This window comes from Phalacrocorax carbo, chromosome 10 (genome assembly GCF_963921805.1).
Source record: "Phalacrocorax carbo chromosome 10, bPhaCar2.1, whole genome shotgun sequence".
In the NCBI taxonomy this organism is placed as follows: Eukaryota; Metazoa; Chordata; class Aves; order Suliformes; family Phalacrocoracidae; genus Phalacrocorax; species Phalacrocorax carbo.
This window is the reverse complement of record NC_087522.1, coordinates 18565377-18591411: the sequence shown is the minus strand read 5'-3', so window position 1 is coordinate 18591411 and position 26035 is coordinate 18565377. Positions and strand designations below refer to the sequence as shown.

Here is a 26035-nt window from a genome sequence, read left to right as displayed (position 1 = left end):
GGCTTCCATTTCCAGTAAGCTCCATCACTGTGTATGAGTGAATGTATATTTTTCTCTCTCCAACAGTGAACTGAAGTAACTTATTTCTGCCTGAAGAAACCACATGTACAGCATCTAAGCAAGAGCAAAGGAGACAGAAATGAGCGTCCTGCTCTGTGTTTTCTGTCCCCTGATTAAAGCACCTCCTTTTGTCAGACTGCATTTATTTTTATTGTCAAGCTCATCTGAAAAGAGAGGGCTCAAAAAAGAAGTTGAAACCATGTGATGGCCACTGTCTGTAGAAAATTTCGTTCCAGGCAGGCCTCAGAGAAGACTGGTCATATTGGAGGAAGAAAAGGAAAATAAAGAAGTCCAACCCTCTGAGCAAAGCTGGCTGAAAGCATTCAACACAGCAAGTTAATTTCCTGAGAAAAAGTTCTGGATCAAACTAGAGGGGCCGTCACACCAGACGTGGGATGGAAGGATGAAAAATGACTTCTGAGTGAAAGAGCAGGGAACAGCATGTCCCGCTGACTGGGATTTGCTGGGAATTCCCTTTGGAGAAACACAAACATGTATCCTGAATTCTACTTGCTTGGCCTAAGTGGGCTGCATGAGAACCCTTCCTGGGACACTTAGATAACTCTCATATTTTCTTTGTGGATGACAGTAAAAGACTAGGAAACCCTTTTTTTAAGATCTCAGAAGACAGTAAATGACTAGCTGCAAGGGTTAAATCTTACCAGGGTGAACACCAAATAATACAGTGCAGTAGTAGGCAGGAGGAACAGCAGGATTGTAAACAACAAAGTGCCAATAAATAACTAGGGGAAAAAAGAAACACAAACGATTAGCAGAGCAATGGCAAAACAATAACAACAAAAAAATAGGAAACTGTAGGGCAATGGAAGTTTGCAAAACTCCTTAATGTGTTCTTTTTACTCCCCATGTGAATAATGCTGTTACCTTGAATATTTTCAGTACTTTCTCTCTCACTGGGCCTTTTATTAAGCTCCCTATAATAGGGCTATGTTTGGAAAGGTAACCTGGATCCTGACAGCATTTTTTCCAATAGTCAAGACTTCCCATTTCAGACCAGAATCCTTATGAAACAAGACTTACATGACCACGTTGTTTGTCCACCTCCTATCCCTGCAAGTTTTAAAGCCATTGGTCAGTTTTCACCAGGAAAAGGTGGAAGGGTAGAAGCAGAAGTTTGGTATGGAATTTTGTAGAGAATGGAGAAGTATTTTTGCTCGTCCCTGTTTTAGCAGAACAAGCAGCTGGGGAAAAGCCGGCAAAATTAGGTTGATAAACATTCCCAGCAGCAGCAGTCAGCTGGTCAGTCTAGCCACAGAGCTTCTGTCTCTTGCTTGGTTGGAAACTGGGAGACAAAGAAGCTGGAGTTACTGGGGTGGGGGGAGCGATATCCAGAGGATGAAGAAGAAAAATCCATAGGAAAGCAGGTGTCATTAGCTCCACTGCCCACGCAAAAATATATTTTTATTCTGGGCCAGCCCAGTTGGCGTAAGTCTAACTAATTCCAACTGGAAGAAATGCATATTTATGACAAATGGGGATCTGACTCTTCAATTTTCAGTCACCACTTCCAGAACAGAGAGGTCACAGGAACACAGGGCACTGCCACTTCTGCAAAAAGAGATCGTGGCCATGGTATATTATGAGAGAAAATAACCCAGACAGTCCTGTCACAGCAGTGGATCAACATCCCAGCTTTACGCTCATAAGCAGAAACAGATCATAACCAACTCTTCACAGCAGTTGTTTCCCCCCTCCTCTGTCACTCTACTGCAGTTGCTTAACATCTCCAAAAGTCTTTTAAGGTTTGCACCCAGGCCAATGACAAAATTCCCACTGGCCTCCAGAGCAGCAGGATGAAGCCTGAAGTGCCAAACCACTTCTCCTCAAAGTACACAGGAACCGAGCCCCGACGCAAACTGCCTTCCTGGCACAAGGGCTCTTACTCTTCCATCATCAAAGAAACAGAAAAATAGCTCCTCCTGCGTGGTGTGAGAAGCTCAAAGTTATCTGTTGCAATGGAGAGAATGGCCCTGGAAGTTGCCAAATATTATTGTATTATTTTAGCGATGTTTGCAACTGCCAGCATGGAGCAGTTCAGGCTTTGCTAAACTTTTGCATGGCATTTCAGAATTTAAAAAGAGGCTACAGTGTTTGACAAAAAACTGTGTCTGCTGCTTGAGGGAGAACGTGTGGGCCAGGCTCCAGCACAATGTGAATGAAACAGGGCCTTTTAATAGAAATCCTGCACGTCTGTTACTGTGGCAACACCGCTGGGCACCACTTCTTAAATTGCCTCCCTCCCCCACACCCACTCCCATGCTCCAGGAGCTGTGAGCATCTGCAGCACCCACCAAAGTTCACCACGGTGCCCTGCAGGTGCTCAGCACTCGCCAGAATTAGGTCCCCTGAACATGCAGAGAAGTGAAGGGGTGCAGCAGATCAGCAGAGTCCAAGCAGTTGAAGAGCCATGGATGCAGAGTGCCAGAGCAGGCACTTGTTCTGGGCACCACAAAGCTTCCCATGGCTTCTGTCTCAGTATTAGTCAAAGCATGATAGGATTGTATTGCCCACGGGCAGCGTCCTGCAGAGAGCCCCAAGCACTGCAGCACTACCTGGTCCAAGTCATAGGAACAGGAATCCACCCGCTGCCGGAGGACGTTCCACTTCTTCCCACGGAACAAGCGCCAGAGAGATGACAGGCCATAAATCTTCAGGCAGTAGAGCCTGAGCAAAGAGAAAATGCTGTGCATCAGAGCTGCGAGCTACCAAGCTTCAACACAAAACAGCTGTCACCATTACACCCCTGCGCCCGCTCACTTACCGATGCCACAGAACTCAGGGTGGCAAAAAAAATCAGCCTGAGAATGATGCAGATAAAATACTAATTGCTCAGTCAACTGTATTTGGGCTGGCCCATGGCATGGGCAAAGCAGGCTACTGCAGACAGTTCTGGACTGCTGGAGGGCAATGGCCACACCACGGCCCACGGCTACAGCAAGGCTCTCGATTTCTGCTCCCATTGAGGAAGAGGCTGGCGTATGGAAAGTGGCAAGTGATGCTGGAGGGTGGCTCCTATCAGCAGCAGCAATCGCCAGCCACATGCCACCACCTTTTCTGCAGCAAAAGAATCAGCAAGCTTGTTCCCCCGAGCTCACCTCTGTCTCTCCAGTTTAGATCTGCCTTGTTCCCCTTGCTTCACACCCCTTCCATGGCAGGAGTGGCCAAGGTCTTACCTCTCACACTTGAGTCAATACAATGCAATTTTGCCTCTGCAGCACAGAAAGGCAAAGGAGAGGACTGGACCCCCTGCACCTTCTTTGGTAAACCACAGCTTCAAACACCCGTAAGAGTGGGAAGAGATCAATTAAATGGCTGGTGGCACCCCCACTGCATCCTTTCCTTAGGCTTTTCTAACTTGGTGCTACGACACTTGGAGCTGCTTCCCTCCCAGAAAAATGGCAATGGTGAGAGAAGCTTGGGGTGATAAGAGGGGGGGAAATAGACACCCCTACAGAATACCATAGAGGAAGAAAGAGCCCCTGGGATGGAGAAGACACACAAATAGCCTTGGGCAGCAGTGCCCAACATACATGAATGTAATGAAGGGGGACACAGCCAATCCACGGGGCAGAATGCAGCCTGAGAAAGCCTGAGCTACAAAAGCCAGACTGGTTAATCAGCCTAGTTAAGATTTCAAGGCAGTGTTTTGAAAGTGGAGGCAAGGAGACTTAGCCAAGAGAAGAACCTTGTTTGAGGAACACCAATTGCTTCAAGGAATTGGCAGGGTGCCCCAGACTGGCAGGCACAGCTTGGTGCACTAATCTCTAGGCAGGAGAGTGCCCTGGACAACTCCTCCAGGTTGCTGGTACACACCTGCCCTGTGGCTCTAAGGTCACACACTCCCCCGCCCACCCTGACATGGCACCAAGCGGGTGTTCCTGCTGTAGCACCCGCCCCACCTTTCCTTGCTGCCTGCACACACATGCCTGCTCTTGCTTCACTGCGCGGTTTGTTTCAGAAGAGAATCTCAGGCTTCACCAGCACCTGAAACAGCAAATTCTTCCGCCAGCTGCATGAAAACAAGGTGTTGTGGTGGCTGTGTTGATGTTGGTGACTGCTATCCCTTTCTGACTCTCCACAGGCAGCACTTGGCACAGCAGGGGCAGTTTGGTGCCAGCAGCAAGATAACATAGCTGCTCTACACTTCTAACAAACAGCCACGGCAGGTAGATTGGCTCCCTGCAGCTCATAAGGGAAAAGCAATTGGCTGGGGAAATGCTTTTCTTGTTCCCACTCTGCACAGTTAGGAGGAGCAAGGCCACTCCTCACAGCCCAAAACAGAATTTCCAGTAACTAAAGGTGTTGGGAAGAGACTCCCCATTACTAACATCACTGATTTCAGGCATAAGCCCTATGCTCACAACAGAACTGATTCTCAAACTATATCTCAATATTTCTAACCATTCCCTAAACTATCCATAACAAAAGTTCTCCTCTTTCTTCTGTTGTTTGCAATGTAAAGCCCTCTGCTTGCAGCCTGGGGAGGAATGATAACTATTCTGTACTTTATAAGCCAGAAGTTTCTTTATATATTACCTTGTCTCCCATCTCCTTGGCAAGAGCAGCTATTTTCCAGTGGCCTGTGTGACACCTTGCTGCAGCACGTTAACGGAGAGCATGAACAGAGCACGTTGGTGGGCACCATTTGCACAGTAAACCCTAACATGCCCCAAAGCTGTCTGCACACCCACATGCTCCCTCAGAGCCTCTGCCTGGCTCTCAGGCTGTGGGGCCCTCCAGTAGGTCCAGACCGTGACACCAGAATGGGCGACACAGCCATGCTGTAACCCCAAACCTGTCATCTGTGCTCCATGATGCAGACAAGAACCTCTGAAGCAGGGCAGAGGCAGGGACTTTGGGACTTCTCCAGAAGTACAAGGGTCCCCCTTTCTTCTTCCTCTCCTCCAGATCCCCTCAAAACTACTGGGTAGGGTGCAACTGAAAAGAGTACTGTAAGGCTGAATCAAAGGGATAGGGTGAACTGCTTTCTTGTTCTCTGCCTATCATGTAGTTTGATTTTTCAAGGTCACTACCACAATAAATAAACATTTAAATGCAGCAGATAGGTTGCTTGTACTGCTGTGGCCACCACTTCTACATGCATACAAAGAATGCAATAAATTAACCGCTGGCCAAACTGTGAATTCAAAAGAACTACATCAGGACTGAATGCTCCACAATTAAACACGTGCCCTGAGCGTTCAGTGGTCCTGCTCTCCAAACATACCCAAGACATAATCAAGAGAGATCAACTCACCTGGCTCCATAGACATAGAAGCAGTAGATGTGGAAAGTGAGGAGGGCGATGATGTCAGAGAGGATGCAGAGTGCCACGGTCAGGCCCAGACAAGCTGACAGACCGACATACCAGAGGATCATCTCAATGAAGGGGGACATCAGGTGAATGTAGCCTAGTGGACATTGCAGTGTCAGTATATGACTGAGATACCTTCCTGTTGACACTCTCAAAAGACTTATTATCTGTGCCCTAGAACATTGCTCCAGAAACCATAGCCATGAAAACACAAAAGTAAAACTGGAAAAGTCCTTTAGACGTCATCTTCTGTTTAGGTGGGCCAACAAAATCTCTTTCCCCCTGGGTTTCTGTCCAGGTGTGGCAGCTCTGTGAGGAAGGGGAGGACATGCTCAGCTGAAAGAGAGCAGGCACCTTGCTCCACATGTGATTTCCTTTTCTAGATTTGTGTCCAGGTCCCTAATTATATTTTTAACTGTACACATCAACCTTTACTGCAACTGTTCCCCTTTTCTTGCTATTCTCACAAAAGCCTTCCTATATGGCTTTTGTAAAATAAAATAGTGTGGAGGCACACAGCCTTTTTCATAACTAAAGTGGAGCAAAGTCACAGAAACAAGACCATACTTGATTGGTGAGCAGAGTAAATCAGTATAACTGAGGAGTTCACATCCATCATGACTGTACTCCTTCGTCAAGACACTTACCAAGGATAACAGGGGTGCACTGAAATAACAGTATTGCACTAAGCTGAAGTCAGTGACAAGACAGAGTTTGCATTTGCATCCCAAGAGCATGCTTCTCATCCCTATCTTATCAGCTGCCTCTTACAGGGTAAGGACTATAAAAAGCCTCCCCTTGGACCCTCACCACTAATGGCACCAAGTAAGCAAGCTCCACTGTGATTTGCACTTCTTGCGAAGCATCAGTACAAGCACTTTATTTAATGTGTGTGACTTCCTCGTGTGGGAATCCAACTTTGGCTTGAGTTCCCACAGCAGGAAGACTCACAGACAAGTTTGTACTTGCAGTAGAGCATTCTGATTCATTATTCACCTCTTAGCAAACATTAAACACTCGTGGGGAAAGAGGAAAAGGGAGGCTGAAAAGTTAAACAATTACACTTACTAATCCAAAGATGGATGTGGTAAAGAAAGAAGCGGCCCAAAACCTGATCCAAAGCTCGGTTCATTTTCAGTCCAGCTGGTGCTCCCATTAGCCACTGGAGCAAGTCCTGGAGCTCTTCAGCTATGTGCTGCAAACACATGGAAGCAAGGCACCCAAGATAAAAGATTGCTAGCACACTGAACAGGTCCAGTGTACTGCACATCCTTCCCCCACAAAGTATTCTTACCACACCCTTCAAACCAATGCAAAAAAGAATAATCTGAACTACTACTTTACAGACAACCAGTTAAACCAGAAATGCACTTTTGTTGGCTAGTGACTCTTTACTGAACTCAAACATAAGAGCAGAAAGGAAGCCAAACTGCTTAAATGTGGAACTGTGCTGGGAACACACACGTAGTGTTTGTTCATGGCCATCTTGGGTAGACTTGCACAGTATGATTTCTTGGTGTAGTAAGAGTTCTTGAAATAGATAGCAAATGCTGGTGCACAAATCAACTTGTTTGGACAGTCAACTGACAAGTCAGAACTGAGCAAGTAATCTGACTATGGGGAAAGCTGTCAGGATTTTAAAAGGTGCAAGATGGCAGTGCACTCATGGGCAAAAAAAAAGTGAATTTTTACAAACAAATAACCCATATGTGTTTACAGCATGGTAGAAAACACAATTATAGAAATGTATTTCATACATAAGCAAACTTTCTGGATACTCTGTGGTGTACTAGGCAAGATTAACCATGCTGTATGGCACTGATCTTGCCTACCACTGTCATGTCTCTCTGCAGGCTTCATAGAGAGATACCTGTTGCACCCCAGTAGAAAAGAAGCCCTCTGAATCATTGAGAAAAAAAGTCTAATGGAGTTTGTCCCCAAATCACTGAGGGCTTTGACTCACAGTTTCTGGTGGTTTAATCCCAGGCTGATACTATTTACTGATTTTCCTTCCTTCACCCCCCTACTCTGCCAGAAGTCCCCCTTGCAGTCAGCAGGGCAAAAGATGGGGTTGCTCTGCTCCTCAGCAGTTTGCACCTGACCTACTCACCTAAGCTGAAATCAGTGGTGAAGTCCATTTATCAGATTATGAAGTGAGATAGCTGAGAGTGGCAACCTCCAGCAAACAGGCAGGGGACATACCTGGAAGAAGTGACCTCTCACACTGTCCCACATGAACAGAGACTGGGAGTAAAAGCCGCCTACCTCTGAAAATCCCACTTACAGTCAAGTCCATGCATGTGAATTACACTGCAAATTATGCACATGCAGAAGAATCAAGACATGCTACCTGGAGCTGATGCGCTGTAGCCTACTTTCCCCATCATTCATATGGGTAATTTCCCTGCAGGGAAATTATTTCCAAGGAATGATTCCATTTTATTTATTAACCAACAGGGCCCTTGAAAATGAGTTTGTAAACATTTACTTTTAGTGTAGTGGCAAAATTAAGAACTCCATCTTCAACTTATCCAAAAGGAATACCTTGTTATTAATTCATTTTCCCTCTGTCCCTTAAAATATTTCACTGCAAATCAGAACTGATTTGAACCCATGGATTCTACCTCTGTGGCTGAGAAGTGTTAGCTATTTTATAAATAGACTGTTTTTAATATTTAAAGTGTTGGATTGGTAACTTAGAAAAAGCATTTGGGGATTTTAATGAAATATTTAAAGGCTTGAAAGCAGTCCTTCAGCAAGGCTGTTTTTCAACACTGAATACTTCTGGAGGCTGCCAGTCCCAAAGGTGCTACTAAATTCTGACAGGGCACGTAGCTCTGGGAAGGTGCCCTAGCTTGCTGTTATTTAGCTGGGCAAGGCATTTCAAAACATAGTCCTAAGACATAACCTTGCAGCTTGTCTTCTAGCCAGATATTTTAGAACTGATCAATAGCAAGCAGAATCAGAAAAGGTGACTGGGAGTCCAATTCTGTTACAGTCATGAATACTGAATGCGGCCAGTATGAATAAATAAGATACAGTGAATTGGAAGTGTTTCAAAACGGGTGTAGGGACATTACTGAACTGGAGACTAAAGCTAACATGGTTTAGATGAGATCATTGTGGAAACACTTTATTTACTGTCATGCTCTCCTTTCTAGTCTTCATATGCAGCAGGTCTAATGGTGATGTGACATCGACAGAGAAGGACACCCAGTGCACTGAGGGTGGGCACCAGGAATCATAGTGCAAACTTCCTGAGCAGAGCATCCAGTGCAAGTCAGACCAAGCAGGGCCAAAGCACTCCCTACCAGACACACTTGCCCTGTGTCTATTGCAGGCCTTTGGGGCTCTAAGTTATACTATTTTACAAATTAACATCTAAGAATATTTTCCAGTAAGTGTCCTCTCTGCTTGTTTTGTTTATGGATTAGCAGAACATGACTGAATAGGAACTTACATCCAATTATCTCCAAGAACCAGTAATATTTTTGGACGCACGATCCATGATAAATATTTAACTGTTTCAAAGAGATTTCAGCTCAAGAAAAAGAGACATCAGCAAGGATACAAGAGGTGAAGGAAAAAAAAAAGATGGTTTATTATATGCAGTTCTCTTTAATACAGCAAACGTAGCACTTTGAACCAGGTATTTCTGAGAGTAGGCTGTCTTGGGAAGGCAAAACCAAGGACAACCATTGGGAAGCCTGGTGAGAGTGAGAGGAAGGAGTTGTGAGGTCACCTACAGAGAGAAGATTATTCACATTTTCCATTCTTGGATTTGAAAGCCTGTTTTGAAAATCAGTCCTTCATATTGCATACAGCTACTCGCCAGTTACTCCCTGGGTGTCTCTGAATCACATCTGCCTCATTTACTGACAAAAGCGACTTGTTATTACAGTCAGCACAGTGCAGCTCATCAAGCTGTGAAAGTGGGAGCTGCAGTCAATGACGTCATGTGCATCATCAACGACTGCTAGCTAAGGGCTGATTTGAGAACCGTTATATCGGGGGATGACGAACGATGGCTAGGGAACATGGCTTGATCCTCACATCAGCAGGCTGAGCTTGTGACTCTGGCAGTTGCTGAGAGCTAAAATAATCTACCTGTATCTGTTTCCTTCCAGAGAGATGTTTGCTAGGAAAAAAAGTGAGCACTGCATCCAGCCCCACACAGCTATGATTTTGTCAATACTCCAATCAATCAATCAATCAAACCAATAAGGTTATGTTATATAAGGTTAGTTTGTCAATATTAAAATCAATCAAGTCAGTAAGGTTAAAGCAAAATTATGTATGTAATTTTATATTATAATAAGATTACTGTAATGTTCTATTTACTAACAGATAGAGAGATGGAAGGTCAATGCCATCATCAGATCTGGGGGACATTATCACAAACAGAATAGCAAGGAGCATTAGGGAAGGAAAAGTAACTAATTCTGCACATGGGAAAGTTTGCGTTACTGATCTTGGCAACACATAAGGACTTGTGAAAGCCCAAGTGATGGGAATAATGTATACCAGATGGACACTCAGCAGCAAAGAGGAAACCTACTGCTGAATGGCTAAGGGAAGATTTTGCTGTCCTACTGGAAAAGAAGTGGTGCTGGCTTGCATACCAAATGCTGAAGTCATTGGTGTATTTTGGGATCACTCGGATCTGCATTTTTCAAGGCCTGCACATAATACATATAAATCAATGCCCACCAAAGAGAGTAAAAGGACTCCAAATGATTTTATGTCTGCAATCTAATATGCTTGAAAGTAGAAAGTAAGGCTGGAAAGTAAAAAGAGTTGCAAGTGGCCTGAATTGATAAGCTTGGAGATATTGCAGAGAAGAACGGCACCAACCGATTATGAGGCCAGCCACACAAGGGGGAGTTAACGCTTCTAGGAAAGTAAGTAAACACCTCTTCGTGATACCAAGGGAATGGAGTCCGCACATGTAGGAGATGAAAATAACTGACACTATGATGCATAAGTTGAGTGACAGATGAGCAAATTACTGAAAGAGGAATGAATGAGCAGCTTTCTCAAGCAAGACTATCCAGGACAGGTGCTGGGATTGGATACACCTTGAGCACAGAGAGCGTCCATCTGCCAAAGACACTGGGCAGATGGAACCCCTCCTGGAGCACCTGTGCAAACAGAAATGCAGCCAAAAGCCACTTCCTTGCAGACTTGTTAAGAAATCTGATTTCTGAGAGCTGGACACTTACAGTACTCCCATAGGAAGAGCTCTAGAGAACTTAAACTTCTCCAGCTGAAATACCTGTTAGGAAAAAGACTTAGGAATAAGACTTAGAAAAGTATTTTTAGTGTATAGCCCAAATACAAGAGCAAGTGTATTGCAAGAATTGTGGTCCTTTCTACCCCGCCGCCGCTGCTGAATAGTGTCTGCAGCAATCCTTAGAAGTTTGACTATGAAAGATAAAAAAATATTAAAAAAAAATATAAAAAAAAAAATTAAAAAAAATTAGCAATAATAATGATCCACAGCTATACTGGACACTCCATACACACTTTCTGAAAGCACAGCATGCACAAGAATGATCAAAGACCTATGGCTTGTAACAATTAAAAGGCTAGACATGGACCAAGCAGATCATCATCAAGGGAAATGTGAGCTCTTCCCAAGAAAGACAGGATAAGTAAGAAAAATAAATTGCTGCTGGAATTCTTTAATCAGAATAAGATCCTCCCAACCAAGAAGTGGGACAAAGAGCAAAGAGAGGACGTTCTCCAGCTGCTAGAAAGAAAGCATTGGAAAGATCCATCTTCTCTCCCATAAATTAAAGGAAAGTGGGCAGAGAAAGGGTTAGGCTCTGCAGCTGCATGACAGTGCTCGACACTGGCTGCACATGTATTCCCAAGACACAGAAGCTCTTAAAATGGAGCTAACTTCAAATTACTGGTCTGGTCTCCAGCCTCTGAAGTACATCATATGTTCCTTACTGCCACTAAACAGATATATTGGAGTACTGCACCTAAAATGAACCACCAGAAAAGTAGGATAGCATGAGTCATAGTTGTTCTTCATGAATTTATGCTGATGTTGAAGGATCTTAGTGGGAAAGAGGAGTTACATTTGAGAAAAATCACAGGACACAGCAAGTTTTCCTACTTTACCATCTGTACACCAGACAGGATTTCAGCTATTTGTATCCTGACTAGCTAATGCCTTTGGATTTCCCCATGGCATTCCTCTTTACAAGCACAGCTGCTTATCAAATTTGACTTTTCAGCAGTTTATCAAATTCAACCCAGGTTACAGCTTCCCGCCCCCACCCCCCCAAATGCCCCATACAGCAACAACTTCAGGACACTTCATGTTGACTCCAGAATAGAAGTATTCTGGCTCAATAGCCACTCAACCTGCAGCTGCAGAGCTCTGTCCAAGCCATAATTGTTACTTCAAGAACTGGAGCAGCCCTCCGGTAAACATCTAATTACTATTCACTGCACACACACAGGAGAGCTGTGTTCCTTTTAAGCAGCCCCAGCAGGCTTGATTTGAAGATTTCACTCTTCTAGAGGAGACCTAATTTGCATGACTTCAGACAGGACTGTCTCTGAAATCCTTGTGCATAAGGCATTGCCTCCTTACAGCTACCCCAGGCATCAAGACCTTCTCAGTACCTACAGCAGGTGAGAGAGAAATGGCTTTGGCTGGACTTACATCAGCCATAGGGATGAGAGCGTCAGCGAGATGACCAATTCGGTTCTTTCTGTACAGCCAGGACATCAGCAGTATCCCCAGGGTCACATCAATCAGCAGGGAGACAAAGATGTTGGCTTTCCTGCATGCAGGATAAAGAGAAAGACTGTTAGAGAGAAAAGGAAGGGCAGCGTTCAATGTTTCAATGACAGTTGTTGGCTTCATTTACATAGCATCTTTAATGTCCCAGGGACACCAGGATAATTTACTGAAGAGGCATGGTGTAGAGATCTTTTGACTTTCGCTGGTGTGCTGCTACTTCTGTGGCCAAACGTGGAACCACTCGGAGCCTGCCACACCACAAAGCCTTTCTTAGTAAGGGGAGCAAAGAGGGGGATTGAAGCTACAAAGAGGAATGTTAGACAAAGCGTGTGTATATATACACACACGCACTCTCAGGGGATTTACCAATACTATGGGCACCAGCATGTGGAGTATCCACGGTGAGATCAGATGGCTTTCCAAGAGGTATACTTCAGCTGAACCACTAGTCAATGTAATAAATAATGTTTCTGGGTACACAAACATACCCAGAAAGGCTGCTGAACTGCCCCCTCACTGCTAGAGTTTCTCAATGAAATTCCATGACGTCTGTTATTTGGGAAATCAAGATGAAACAATCACAGTTACTTTTGGCCTTCAAATCTGCTCATCTATTTTAAGTTTTCCCTGGGAGTCTATTACTGCAGGATCAGAGAACCACACAGAACAAGACTCATTGTGTAATGGCCACAAGGCATTCACTATCTGTCTCAGATCTCTGCCCCTCCCTGTTCCACTCACTGTGCTGCATGTTTGCTTTTTCTGTTACACTGACTTTGTTACTGCTGTTGGAGTCTCAGGTCTGCATTTACTGCAAGGATTCCCCAAAAGAGTGGGTGAAAGAGGGGAGCATTCTGCCCTTGCAGAAAGTGCCACTGAATACTGATTGCAGTTTTTGGTTAACAGCAGCATATGTGAAAGCAATGAGCTTGTGGGAGCAGTTATAGCAAAGCACTACACACATAGGTACAGTACAAGCTTTCTGTGGGCAATATCCCAGCTGCCTTTCCCAGGCTAGGGAAAAAGGCATATATCTGACAAAAAGCAAAATTAATATGAACAGAGTGCAGAGTAAAGATTTGCAAACTAGCAGAGAGTACAGCAAGGAAGGCAACATGACACGGTGTGGTGAGGACCCAGTAGTGCTGCACGGACACAGGATCTGTGGTTTGGGTTCCCCAGAGGAGACAGGGCTAGAGCAAACACATGCATGACTTTATTTGTACTCCATACCTCATTAGCTGAGTTTGGGTTTGAGCTTTCTTGTTGCTGCTGATGATCTGGAGGTGCTGCAGGCGATGCCCCAGCTGCTCACAAGTTGAGAGTTTGCTCCATAAGAAGGACAAAGGCCAAAACTTCAGCACCCTGCAGAAACATCACGGGTATGTCCCCTTTTGCTTTTGTCATTTTGCAGGCTGTACAGTGTACAAACTCCATGCAAAAAACAGTCAGTGTGAAGTTAAGGTTGTACAACCAGAGATGGTGTCAACATACTATCATTAAAGAATGTTAGGTGTCAACTACTCTCTTAAAGGTTAACAGAATTAAGGCAGCCTTTCCAGATCAAGCCATCTACAGCAGACAACCCAATCTCACATTTCCATTCTGTAAAACCAAGTGTCTTGTTCTTCCAAGGAAGCCAGAATGCAATCCTGATTCCACCCTGTGCTTTGGGATACATCACTGGGATTGCACACTGCTCTAAGTCTCCAGGAGGCTGGAGTCAAGGCGGTTGTATGTACAGTGCAATAGCACAACATGGTGCAACTGCTTCACAAATCCCAGTATTACAAATCACAAGTCTCTGTCTAGTGTGCACTCAGTATAACAAACCGCTGTGTTCTCCCTGTTTCTGTCCCTTTTACTCTCTTTTCTTTTTCTTCCACTTGATCCTTTTCTTCTCTCTTTTTTTTTTTATTACTTCCAAACCCCCTTCTCAGGGTCTTAATTTCTTTCTTCTCTCTAATGCCTTGCCAAGGGTGACCAGCATTATGTAGATAACAGGACATTTAGTATTTAATTAGTTTTCAAAGTTAACATCCACATGAGGCTTGTAGGGAAGGAAATATTCACACGGTTCTTTTTTTATAACTCAGAAGAAAAGTACTAAATGATGCTCAATTATTTTTGGAGGTTACTTTTATTACCACACAACCTATAAAGAAAGGAATGAGGGTGATTTGTGTAGTCAAAAATGACACCACTGGATGCAGGCAGGGCAAAGTAGTGGTACAGCAATACGAAGCTCTGTGTTTGTTGTGGGGAACAAATTCTGATGTGAACATAATCTGGATCACTTCTTTCCTGTACACAATGGTTGTTTCATTAGTTCACAGTTTCTTATTAAGGGTCCAGGAATCTATGTTCACTTTTAGTCACCTTCTTCACCTACCCTCTGTTACTGCTTTGACATGTTCCTCAGTTTACGTCATTCCAAATGCTACAATTATTCCTAGTATTCTGCTTTGCTTTTAAAATTGTACAGCTGTTTGGATCATTAGTAAGCACAGCCTGGAAATGTCCCTACAACATGTGCTTGCTTTCCCCGGATTTCATCTGGAGGATTTCACCCTGTCAGCCAGCAGCAGAGTGCCTTTAGGACTAGCCAGGATAAAGCACAGAATGGGCAGACGGGGCTCTGGCCGTTATTTATACATTTTACACAAATCATGAGGATATGGCTTGTTCAAAATCCTGCTCAGTTTGCTGTAGTTGCTATCCCCTTCCTCCTCCCATCCTCCTGAGCCCTTTCAACGATTCTTCAGGCAAGGTTTGTCATCTTAAAAAACGAGTGCTGAAGTCCCCCATTCCCCCTCCCCATTCAGATTTCACACACGTTGGTTTTGCAATACACACGGTGTACTGTGAATCATTCTTCTTAATTTGAGGCCTCTGAGTTACTCAGATCTTTGTTACAGCCTCCCACCTCATAGACAAATGAATGCACTGTTCTTCAGCTGACTACTCAGGAGGTGGTATCTGAAGTGGTGGAGGAAAGAGCGTTGTGCAGGGGAGAGAGACATGGGGGGTGCACTGGCCACTAATCTCAAAGTCCTGGGCTCGCTGATTCACCAAGGCACAAGTGCAGACGAGTTTTCTCTTCCAATTATATCCCAGTCCAGTGGTTTCAAATTCTGGTGTGGCAAACCTCTGCTAAAGCGGAGAATTGCATGTGAAATGCCAAGAAGGGGGAAGGAGAAACGCTCTACCTGTGTGGTTATGTAGACAACTGAAGGTGAAAAATTACTGGTCAAAGCAACAGCTGCCAGACTGTCTCAGTTCAAGCAGAAAGCAACGGCTCTGGGGCGCTGTGCTAAACGCTCACTGGACTGACAGTCTCCCCATCCTTTCCCCACAACGTGTGTCTCTTACCATCCATTGCTGCTCCACAACTCCCCAGGCTAGAGGCAGCTAGGTTGTGGGTCACCCACTGACCAGACACCTCTACTCTCCCGTGTCAAAGGAAAAAAAAAGGTAGGCTGCTGCTTTCTTCTGCCTGAGGAATATCTTGCACAAGTGAGAATGATTTCCAAAGCAGCCTCATCCCCAGGAGCACCCTGCAACATGTGCACCCACTGCAGCCTGCACCGGGTAAACGCATCTCCTTGATTGAACAGGATAGGCCCAAAAGACACGTCAGAGGTCTGTGCTTATCTGCAATACCCAGCTGCCTTTTTGCTCCTTGCTAGAAACTGCAGGAGCAGTGCCTCCCTTCTGGATGAGGAATCAGAGGTCATGGTGTTTGTAAAAAGGCCTTTTTTTTTTTTTTTTTTTTTTTTTAAACGGAGCACACAGAGTTTATTGCCTCAGTACTATATCATCTTGATGTCCCCAACAGCACACTAGAGACCTTCAGCGGTAATGGAAATCCTGCACACAAGTCCCTCTGAAGACAGAATTGCAATGGCTATTATTTAGCACCAGGTGGTGCTGAAAAAATGCCTTAATTTGAGATGTACAGGACTTGAGAGCGCTTGGTAAGCTTGGATGGATGTCAGTGCTCACTAACACTGCTGCCCTGCGTCCCCAGCACAAATACACAACAGTGGCATATCCAAAAGAGCCCCAAGCCTCTGCAGCCTGAGAGGACATCACTGACCTCTTTTTTTAGCTTTTCAAAGCTGACTATCCCTCACCATCACAAAATCATGGGAAAGAAAAAAGTCCGGTGACCAGAAGGAGCAAAAACCTAGTAGATCTTATTTTATGGGACATCATGTCCCAGCACAGGGAGGAGGGGACAGGAAGGACACCTGCACGTGACATCTTGAACTCTCCCTGCCTTGTGTGTGTTGGCACAAAGAAGGCTGTACCACACGTCACGTGCTAAACTGAACCGAACTACATTAAATGACTTAGAAGCTCAATCAGGAGGTTTGTTATAAAGCTGGGTACTAATCACTGTTCTCCAAGCCCGATGTTTTAAAACACCCATAAGGTAAGTAAATATAATACTGATACTATGGGTGAATAAAACAAAGCAGAAAGAAACCTGTATCTACCTCCCAAGATTAAGAACAAGTTCAACCTAGGTTTCACACAGCAAGCCTTGCATTCTGCCTACTGGTACATACACCTAGCTGCTAGCCTGGCTGCTGCTCTGGCTCAAAACGTCTGTACTGGGCTTAGGAAAAGCTGAAATCAGAATAGCTCCCAACAAGCTGGGTAGCAGCTATCTGTGCCCATCCTGCCAGACTGAGCTGGAGCTCCCAAGTTATGCTTAGACTGTGGCCTTCTGGAGACCTGCAAGGCTTGACTCTAAGCCTTGTTTGAGTCCTAGCACTGATCAAGATGAGCAAGTCTGACCCTGAAAAGGATCATCCTGTTTGTTGGTAGTCACACACAGTCCACAGACACCCAGAAAAAGGACCTTCAGAGCTGACCCCGAATCTTCTACACAACCACAAAGTTCTGACTTACTTACCATTAAAAACCATTAATGCATAGTCAGTGTCTACAGAGCAGACCCAGGAACTAGTGGTCCTTGACTGTATCAGGTTTGGGTTTGGCCCTAAACCTCTTCCGACAGAGAAGTCCAAAACCAGACAGTTTTCCCTTTGTGTACCAAAAGGCATAACCCACTCTTCAGAAAATCTTTGCATATCAGGAATTTCACTGTAATTTTTAATGACAGTATCATACAACTGGAAACCTGTTAAAAACTCCATTCCCCATACCCTTAGGCTGTATTTGAGAAGATTTATCCATGAATACAGTAGAAGCTGTTATCCAAATTTCAAAGTGTCCCCTTGTAGCTTGGAACCTGGCCTCCACTCCTCTCTGGCACAATCTCTCTAGGCTGACCAGATGTGTTCTTAAGCTTTATATGCAGAAACTTCTCCCCTTCAGATCTGCTCAGAATTCCTCTTTAGTGCAAGGCCTTGCCACACATTAGATTTGAAGCATCCTATTCAGTTTCACAGTTGTGACAAGAGGATTTCTCCAAGGATCTATGTAGACCAGCATTCCCTGTAACCTGCTATAAGGTACTAAGGTTGCAGCACCACCATCTGTTAGAGATGATGGATTTAGACACACTATATGCTGATGTTTCACAGCCGCTGAGGGATTCACAGCAAACAGGGAGTAGGGAGTCCCAGATACTGAGCCATTAAGGAGATCCTCATGTCATTCTGTCAGCCATGGAATAGCTAGAAACCCAATGCTTCGGCTCTGATGAAACTGAAGGGGGGCTGAGCTACGCCTGCTGCAAATGGGGAGATCAGTGCCTCCACAGAAAACCTCCCAGCTGCTTGAAGACTTCTATCATATTTGAGGGAGCCTTTAGCCTTGTGTTTTCAGTGGAGCTCCCCAAACTTTAATAGCAGCTCTGCAGCAACCTGTTTCCAGTAGAATGATTTTTTTATTAACTGTATTTCTCACTGGGGTTGAGCAGGAACCCTGCAAATGCCTAAACAGGAATTACATTCCCATGCAAAATGTAAGCCAGCTGATGTCACATCACTTACCTGCTCCTGCAGATCCCAGAGATAAGTGAAAGCAGGAATGTCAGCAGCATGCACACAGGCACAGAGGCCTGCTTCATCAGCTCCACAATGATACTAGCTTCAACGCCATCTGACTGCCAGTGCGTCAACTTGATGGGCCCATCATCGTATCTGTCTGTCATGAACAGTACCTTACTCTTTGCGACTGTATTGAAGATGGCAGAGAGCTTTGAAGCATTGTCTGCCTGGTGGTCAGTGGAGGTAGCTGTGTCCAAAGGGGGATGTAGGTGGGAAAGCATGACTTTGCGCTGGTCATAGTATACTAAGATGATTTCTTCCTCCTTAGGGTTGTTGGAGTGTTTCTGAAGGGTAGAACAGCTCCAGAATTTGCTGCCTCCTTCTTTGCTTATCTGAATCCATGGCTCATGGGAGAATATTGTCCCAAGATCTTCCAAGAACTCACTCAGACTCTCTTCTTTCTCCTGTTTGCTGTTGCTCCATGAGCCAAGCACAGAAACACTGACTTTTGTCACCCGTTGGACTTCACTGAGATACTGCTTCACCTGGACAGGAATAAAAGGGAAATGGACCACGGCAAGGATAACAGCAGAGTTCTGTTCTGAGATCCAGCGGCCGATCAAAATTCCACTTTCTGCTGAGGAGCAGCATGACGGAAAAAAGACCTTAAGTACCATGGCAGAGATCCTGGAATAATGCTACACCTGCCAATAAACACAGAAATAAAACTTCAGAATGGTGATTAAATGCAGGGAAAATTTGAGCTGACCAAAGTCACTGGGGAGGAGGACCAATCAAGTTTTAAAACACTAAGTCCAGCCACTCCTGTAATGACATTAGTGACCACCAACATATATACACACATCAGATAATTATTTAGAAGGTTCCTGATATACTGCAGACTTAGAAGCGAGGGGTGGCAAGCCTGGAGTTTCTCAGAAAAGCCCTTCTCTGAGTCCTGGAGCAGTCTTTCATGGTGGTACACTGACAAGCACAGCCTGTTGGACCAGCCAAGATCAGGAATCCATCCAGCCTCAGGTCTTGGATCTGACACTGGATGCACTTGAGCACTTCCTAGAGAACGGACTACATTGTAGCGTACTGTGATGCCTCTGGGAAATATTTCTTCCTATCACCGGCAATCAAATATTAGTTTACACTATAAAGCCAGGTAATTTCAGGGCCTCCTTTATCACCTAAGAACCCAGAGCTACACTCTGCAACAAACTCACTGAACAACCTTGGCCAGGTCACTCAGCTGCTCTTGTCTCACTTCCCTCATCTGGAAACAGAGAAAATAATTTTGTCAAAAGGGACTCTACTGATTAACTGATTGAAGTTTACGTAGTAGTTTTAATTCATTAGATACAGGATCCTAAAAAAGGAGAAGAATCTCTGCTTTATCAGTGTTCTTAATCTACATTATTTTTCTTCACATCATTAAGAAAACACCTCAGTGGCTTTGTAAGACTTTTATGAAAAGGAGCTTTGAGGCAGTTGACAATGTCTCATTAAATAAGGTGGAGGTTTCTAACAGAAATGTAATTGCAGTAAGGAGGGCGCTGGCACAGAACAGTCAGTATCCAGCGCCTGTTGTCCTTTCCTGTCCTTCTGTGCTTTATTAGAGATGTGAGAACTCTGCAGGCCCTCGAGGCTGGCTCCTCTGGGAGGGACCCAGTCAATCAGAAAGAGGAACACAGAGCGTATTTATAACATGTAGAGAGGATGCGCAACGTGGAGGTCCCTGGTAGTTTTGGCTTTCTCTCTTTTTAATACAGGACAAATGATCTAGTAAATCTCAGCACCTGGCAATTTGCTACAGCACACAGGAGTCAATGGGAAAGCAGCAAAGGCAAGCTATTAACTTACTGCCAGCCCTACAGCCTGCCAAGTACAGCAGTAGAAATGTCTGCTCACGGATGGGTTGTCAGCCCCTTGAGGCAGCAAGGTGAAGTTCCTTAGCACACAGCTTGCTCCTCCGATAGGAAAAGCACCACAGTTGCTGCGTTTGCAAGGAGTAATGGTTATTTCCCTGGGTCTGAATTTTCCCTTTTACTGTCAAACTGCAAAGCACACCTCAAGCCTTCCCCTCAATCAAGCATAAGGGATTTTGTTCACGGCATGTTGCTGGGAGCAGACACCATTTGCAGGTTCTGAGGGCAGTGAATGCCATCACTGCTTCACAGACCCTCCAGGCCACAGTGAGATGTGGAGGCCACAGAGGGACCTCCATCCCTCCCTCCTTGACCAGAAGGATAACCTCAGAGAAGAGGAGTCTGTGAGGATGCAGGATCTCAGAAGAACCTCAGATAATATGTGTTTTTCCAAAGGGTTGCAAGCCTCCAGCAGAAGGGAAAGGGGAAAGATATATCAAAGGAAGGGTAGAAAAATGGCAGATGTGACACCATGAGACTGGAAGGGTACAGGACACCAGGTATGGGGCAAATTAATTAGATTAGACTAATTAGATTGGCCCTTAAAAACGTTTGAAATAAACACTGTCCTCTACATTTTGCTTTTCTTTTAGAAAGACTCTATAGTTTGTCCAATGATACTGGCCAAAATGGTCTCCCCTTCATCACCTCTCCTACCTCCTTGCCGAACTCAGAATGTTAAAGAAACATGATCAGGTGAGATGTGATTTGCTTCATTATTTAGCTTTAGGTTAGAAAAGGACTTTTTTTTTTCCCTCTTAAGACCCACAGACGTTTTCCCAGGAAAAAGAAATAAATTATATCAATACAGGGGCTCTGAAAGGAAAAATAACAGATTGAACATGTCGGGAATGTACACATAGGCATATGCTCAGAAATTATTTTAAATAATAAAGACTTAGCTCAAGTCATGATATTCTAGCTATATTGCAGTACTGCAACCTTACAAATGAAGTTTACCAATAACTGAATACCCTAAAAACTGAAACTGAACTCAGTATTTTAAAGATCCCAGAAAAATATGAAGAAAATAAGTACTTGAATTTTTTTTTCAGTATTTCTATTTTAATTACCAAAGCTACCACAGGTAATATTGGACAGCTAACTTTTTAAAGTTGACTTTTTATTCTTCTTTTTCCTCAAGAGATGTCACAGTTGTTTGAGAGTATCATTACAAGAGACTTCCAGTGTCTCTGCACAGCTGTCCTTCTTAAAGGTTTGTCCATCCATTGGACACCTCAGAGAAGAATAATCAACTGACTCTTAATTCAAGCATTTATTTTTCACTGACTTTTTTTTTTTTTTTAAAGATAGCCACAGTCATCTGGGAAAACTTCTCATGGAGAAGAAACACTTCTCATCCTTTCCTTCCCTAGTTTGTGAGTTCTTCCTCTTACACCTTTTAAATTAACTTAGTTTCATGCAGCTAACTACTTTGGGTATAGCTCAGGTTAAATAATACCTAAGCACATCATCTGTTCTTTGGCTGCTGCAGATATGGCAGAGAAGACTCTGATACCATTTTCAGGCTGTACAAAATATCTCAATAGTTGAAAACCATCAACTATTCATATGCTAATGCAGAACATGGTGGTAACCAGGGAGCTGGCCTGGGAGCTCAGGCAGCAAGGCTCGTATTCCCAAATCCACAATTGGTTGTGCATCCTACCTTATTCATTTCAATAGACTGCTTGAAATCTGAAGTTGAAATTTTAAATGTCATCACAGTCAACTGTGCCACTGCTGCTAATTTTAACATAAATATCCTACCAATATGCTGAGTCAGTGCTCATAAAGTGCCTAAAGTCTTCCAGATCTGCCCATTTCTGCTGGAAAGCCCCAGCTTTTCCCCAAGATGGCACACAGCATCAACGTAACCATCTCAGGCGCAGCAAAACCAACAATAGAAACCGCCTAAAATGCATCAATGCAACCTAAAAACAAGGAAAGGACCCCAGGACTGATTAATTTCAGAATTTTAGACAGAAAAACAAAGGCAAACAGCAGGATGTGGCCCTGGTCCCCCCATGCAGGCTGCCCCATCACCACCAGCCATGCCAAGGGTTGCTGGTCTCTTGACAAACCCATGCCTGACCATCCCAAGGTCCTTCCACAGGGTTTAGGGCCACCAGGCTAGGAGATATGGAAAGCACTGAGAAACTGGCCATGGCTGTCCCAGGGGAGCAGCAGCAGGGCTCTGTCCCTGCAAGCCCACCAACTTCTAACTTACGGTTTTTTAGGTTTGTAAATGTGATCTTAGGATCATGGAGTCATTAAGGTTGGAAAAGACCTCTAGAATCATCAAGTCCAACCATCAACGCAACACCCCCATGCCTCCTAAACCATGTCCCCAAGTGCCACATCTAACATGTTTTTTGAACACCCCCAGGGATGGTGACTCCACCACCTCTCTGGGCAGCCTGTTCCAATGCTGACCACTCTTTCAGGAAAGACATTGTTCCTAATCTCCAATCTAACACACACACACACCCCCTGACACAGCTTGAGGCCATTTCCTCTCATCCTATCACTTGACACTTGGGAGAAGAGACCGACCCCCACCTCACTACAACCTCCTTTCAGGTGGTTGCAGAGAGCAATAAGGTCTCCCCTCAGCCTCCTCTTCTCCAGGCTAAACACCCCCAGCCGCTCCTTATCAGACTTGCTCTCCAGACCCTTCCCCAGCTTCGTTGCCCTTCTCTGGTCACGCTCCAGCACCTCGATGTCCTTCTTGTACTGAGGGGCCCAAAACCAAACACAGGATTCAACGTGCGGCCTCACCAGGGCCGAGTACAGGGGCACGATGACTGCCCTGCTCCTGCTGGCCACACTGTTCCTGATACCAGCCGGGGTGCCGTTGGACCTCTTGGCCACCTGGGCACACTGCTGGCTCACGTTCAGCCGGCTGTCAGCCAGCACCCCCAGGGTCCTTTGCCGGGCAGCTTCCCAGCCACTCTTCCCCAAGCCTGTAGCACTGCATGGGGTTGTTGTGGCCCAAGGGCAGGACACAGCACTTGGCCTTGCGAAGCTTCACACAGTTGCCCTTGGCCCATCAATCCAGCCTGTCCAGACCCCTCTGAGAGCCTTCCCACCATCTTAGGGCACAGGTGGGCCGAGAGAGAACAGCAATGAAACACCTCCTCCCCAACCCGCCTCGTTCAAGCCTAAAGCAGATTTAATCACCCACACCCCCCCGGCCCTCAGGCTGTCCCCGCAACACCTGCGGGATCCTGCGCCGTCGCCCCCAGCCCAAGCCACCCCCGGTAAGAGGTAACGCCCCCGGCCAGGCCTCGGCGGGGAAGGAGTCTCGGGGCCGGGCTACCGAGGGCAGGCGGGGACGGGGAGGCCCCTGCGGGCCCCGTTCCCCCAGCCTTGCCCGCCGCCGCCGCCTACCTCCCTCTCCGCCGCGCCGGCTGCTGCCGGGGTCCGGCTGCTCGGAGGCGCCGCTGGCGCCGGGTTGTGCACCGCGGCGAGCCCGGCCGGCGCCAGGAACCGCGCTCCACGTTCCGCCCGCGCTGCGGGGCTGCTGATTCCTCTATCCCGCTCGGCCCGGCCCCCAGCTCCCCTTTCCACCTGGGTTTTAAGGCTGCGTCGCCCAGTAGCCTGGAGAGGGCCCGGAGCTGCCGCGGCGGAGGCTTGCTTCGGCGCACCCGGCAGCGCTGCTCACCGGAGGCTCGCCCCAACGCCTTCCCGCGCATTGAGGGCGAGGCGGCGGGGCTGCGGCTGAGCTGGCCGATAAGGAACGCCAGCTCACACAGCCCTCAGACGGGGCATCACCCGGGCCTGGGGCAAGGCCAAGCACTCGCCTTTCCTCGTGGGACCCCGTTGTCCCCCACTCCCAAAGTCCAGGGGCTCATCTTTCCTCACAGGGCCATGTTTTCCCCCATCCCTGCTGCCTCAGCAGGCCCTGGCCTGGCCGAGGGCCATGGGCACAGATGCTAGTGCCTGTGAGCTTCCTTCCCGTGAAGAAAAGGTTGGGTTGTTGGTTTGGGGTTTTTTTTGGGTGCCACAGAATTGCAAATAAGGAGGGGGAAGACTGGTTTTCTGGGAGCTCGTGTGAGGAGAGGGGATGGGACAGGCTTATCCCTGGTTCTGCAAACTATGCAGCCTTCTCTCTGCTGCTGGGCTCGCTCTTGGGGCTGTATTGCTCTGCAGGGAAAGGGGGTCTGGGAGGGCACCACAGGGTGTCCGTTGTCTTTTGCGCTTCTTCCAGGGCCAAGAAGGAGAGAGGGTCCTCTCTGGGGTTTGTCTGAGGTGAGAGGTGACTGAGCTCAGATCTCGGACATCAGCAGAGGCTGAGGAGTTGTGCAACACTCTGCCTGTGCCAAGGGCTGCAGCGGGGAGAGGAGAAGGCCCTTCCCTCTGCCACCACACCCTGCCCGCTTTCCCCTGGCCTCTGCTGATAAAGATGAGCTGTGGCTCCCTGAGCCCTCCTCTCCAGGGGGAAAGCCCGATGGCAGGCGAGGCTCAGCCCCAGGATGTGGGTTGATATGAGCAATTCTACGTGGCCATGTACATTTTACTCCCTGCAGTAGTTGTTGCTTCCCTGTAGAGGTCAGGAATGCAGCACTGAATTAGTTACCTTTATTTTACTGTTCTGCTGAAGTCTGCTGCAAACCCAGTGTGCCAGATAGACCATGGCTGCCAGCTCCCGCCTGGCCTTACCCCTCCAGTCATACTTTGGCATCAGGAAGGTAGAACCATGGCCACATAAAAATTGTGTGTGGGGAAGAGAAATAATATTACCATTGCAAAAATACACAAGAATTCGAGGGTATGGTGATAACAACTTTGCCAAGGCACCAAAGCATAGCCAGTTCTGGGTAGCTCAGTCCTCTTAGCTATTCTGTTGGGTCCAAGAAACTCAGAGCTGATCTAGTCCTTGCTTCTGCCATCTGGAGAACCTGCAGGTCAATAAGGCAGTCGAGTGTGGGGACAATGCTCAGCTAAGGGGGCAGTGGAGCTCATGACCCACCAGCAGACCCAAAGCTCAGTGGGACTGCAGTGGAACCAGCCCCACTCCTGTCATGGATGTTAGGCTGAGGTCACCACATGGTCCCTCAGAGTTGGTGGGTCTGTGAGGGGGCCTCCCAAGGTACTTAGACTTTGACACAGTTCTCCCCTGCATCTGCCACCAGGAGGTGCCCAAAGGAGGAGGAAGCCATGCCATTGGGCCTCCACAGCCCTGCAGACACCAGGCAGACAGGAGCCCCATGCTCTGGGAACAAGTGGACCGTGTGGTGCTGTTCATCTGCCACCAGGATGTTGCTGCCATCCATGTCAATGCAGACCCCAGCTGGGTTGCCAAACTGGTGTCCATATTTGCTGCTGAGAGAGCAGAGGAGCTTACAGCTGCTTGTGAAGACCGTTGATGCATCTGCACTCCTCACCACAAAGCCTCCATGGGGCGCCAGACTGATGTAGTGAGGTCCCTGCAGGTTGGGGACCGAGTGGATATTGAGTGTCTTGAAGGCATGGTCCAGAGCAAAGCTGTGGACTTTGCCTTGTGCATAGTCTGCTACCAAGATCTTGCCTGTGGAGTCCACTCCAATACCCCTGGGGGAACCAACCTTTCTGATTTTTATCCATTCCCCCTTGGAGATGCAGGTGTGAGGGTTGAAGACCCAGATGGCTCCATTCATCGTGTCAGCTACCACTACCATTCCCGTCTGAACCAGTCACGTCTTCTGGCAAGAAAGTGCTGCTTTCCTTCCCTGTTTGCCAGCAGGGCAAGGAGTGCAGCATTTGGCCTCTGCTGCTGAGGACGTGGACCCAGGGAGCACCCTTGGCTGTCATGTAGATGGAACCATCCAGGGACCAATGGATTCCACTTACTCCCCTCCCCCATAGCAGCTGCTAGTGGGGTTGTGCATCCGCTGGACCAGGTTGTCCTGGCAATAGTGGAAGAGGTTCTTAATGTTGTCCAGATCTCCACACGGGCTTTTGGCCTTGTCTGCCAGCTGGTGGACTTGGTGCT

The 26035-nt window shown here is 46.5% G+C and overlaps 1 protein-coding gene across 2 annotated transcripts in view; it reads right to left on the bottom strand.

Moving 5' to 3' along the window:
• PIGQ (phosphatidylinositol glycan anchor biosynthesis class Q) overlaps positions 1-23765 on the bottom strand; it is a 36303-nt gene extending 12538 nt beyond the window's left edge. Inside the window, exons 1-8 of one of the 2 annotated variants that reach the window (XM_064462210.1) lie at positions 23452-23765; positions 18128-18828; positions 13392-13523; positions 12078-12198; positions 6464-6590; positions 5339-5492; positions 2634-2745; positions 723-803 (exon numbers count right to left, since the gene is read on the bottom strand). In XM_064462210.1, the coding sequence (XP_064318280.1) occupies positions 723-803; positions 2634-2745; positions 5339-5492; positions 6464-6590; positions 12078-12198; positions 13392-13523; positions 18128-18801 (1401 nt within the window). In that variant the 5' untranslated portion in view covers positions 18802-18828; positions 23452-23765. The remainder of the gene's footprint in view (positions 1-722; positions 804-2633; positions 2746-5338; positions 5493-6463; positions 6591-12077; positions 12199-13391; positions 13524-18127; positions 18829-23451) is intronic. The other variant, XM_064462211.1, reaches the window with a different exon arrangement.
• Positions 23766-26035: the final 2270 nt, after the last annotated feature.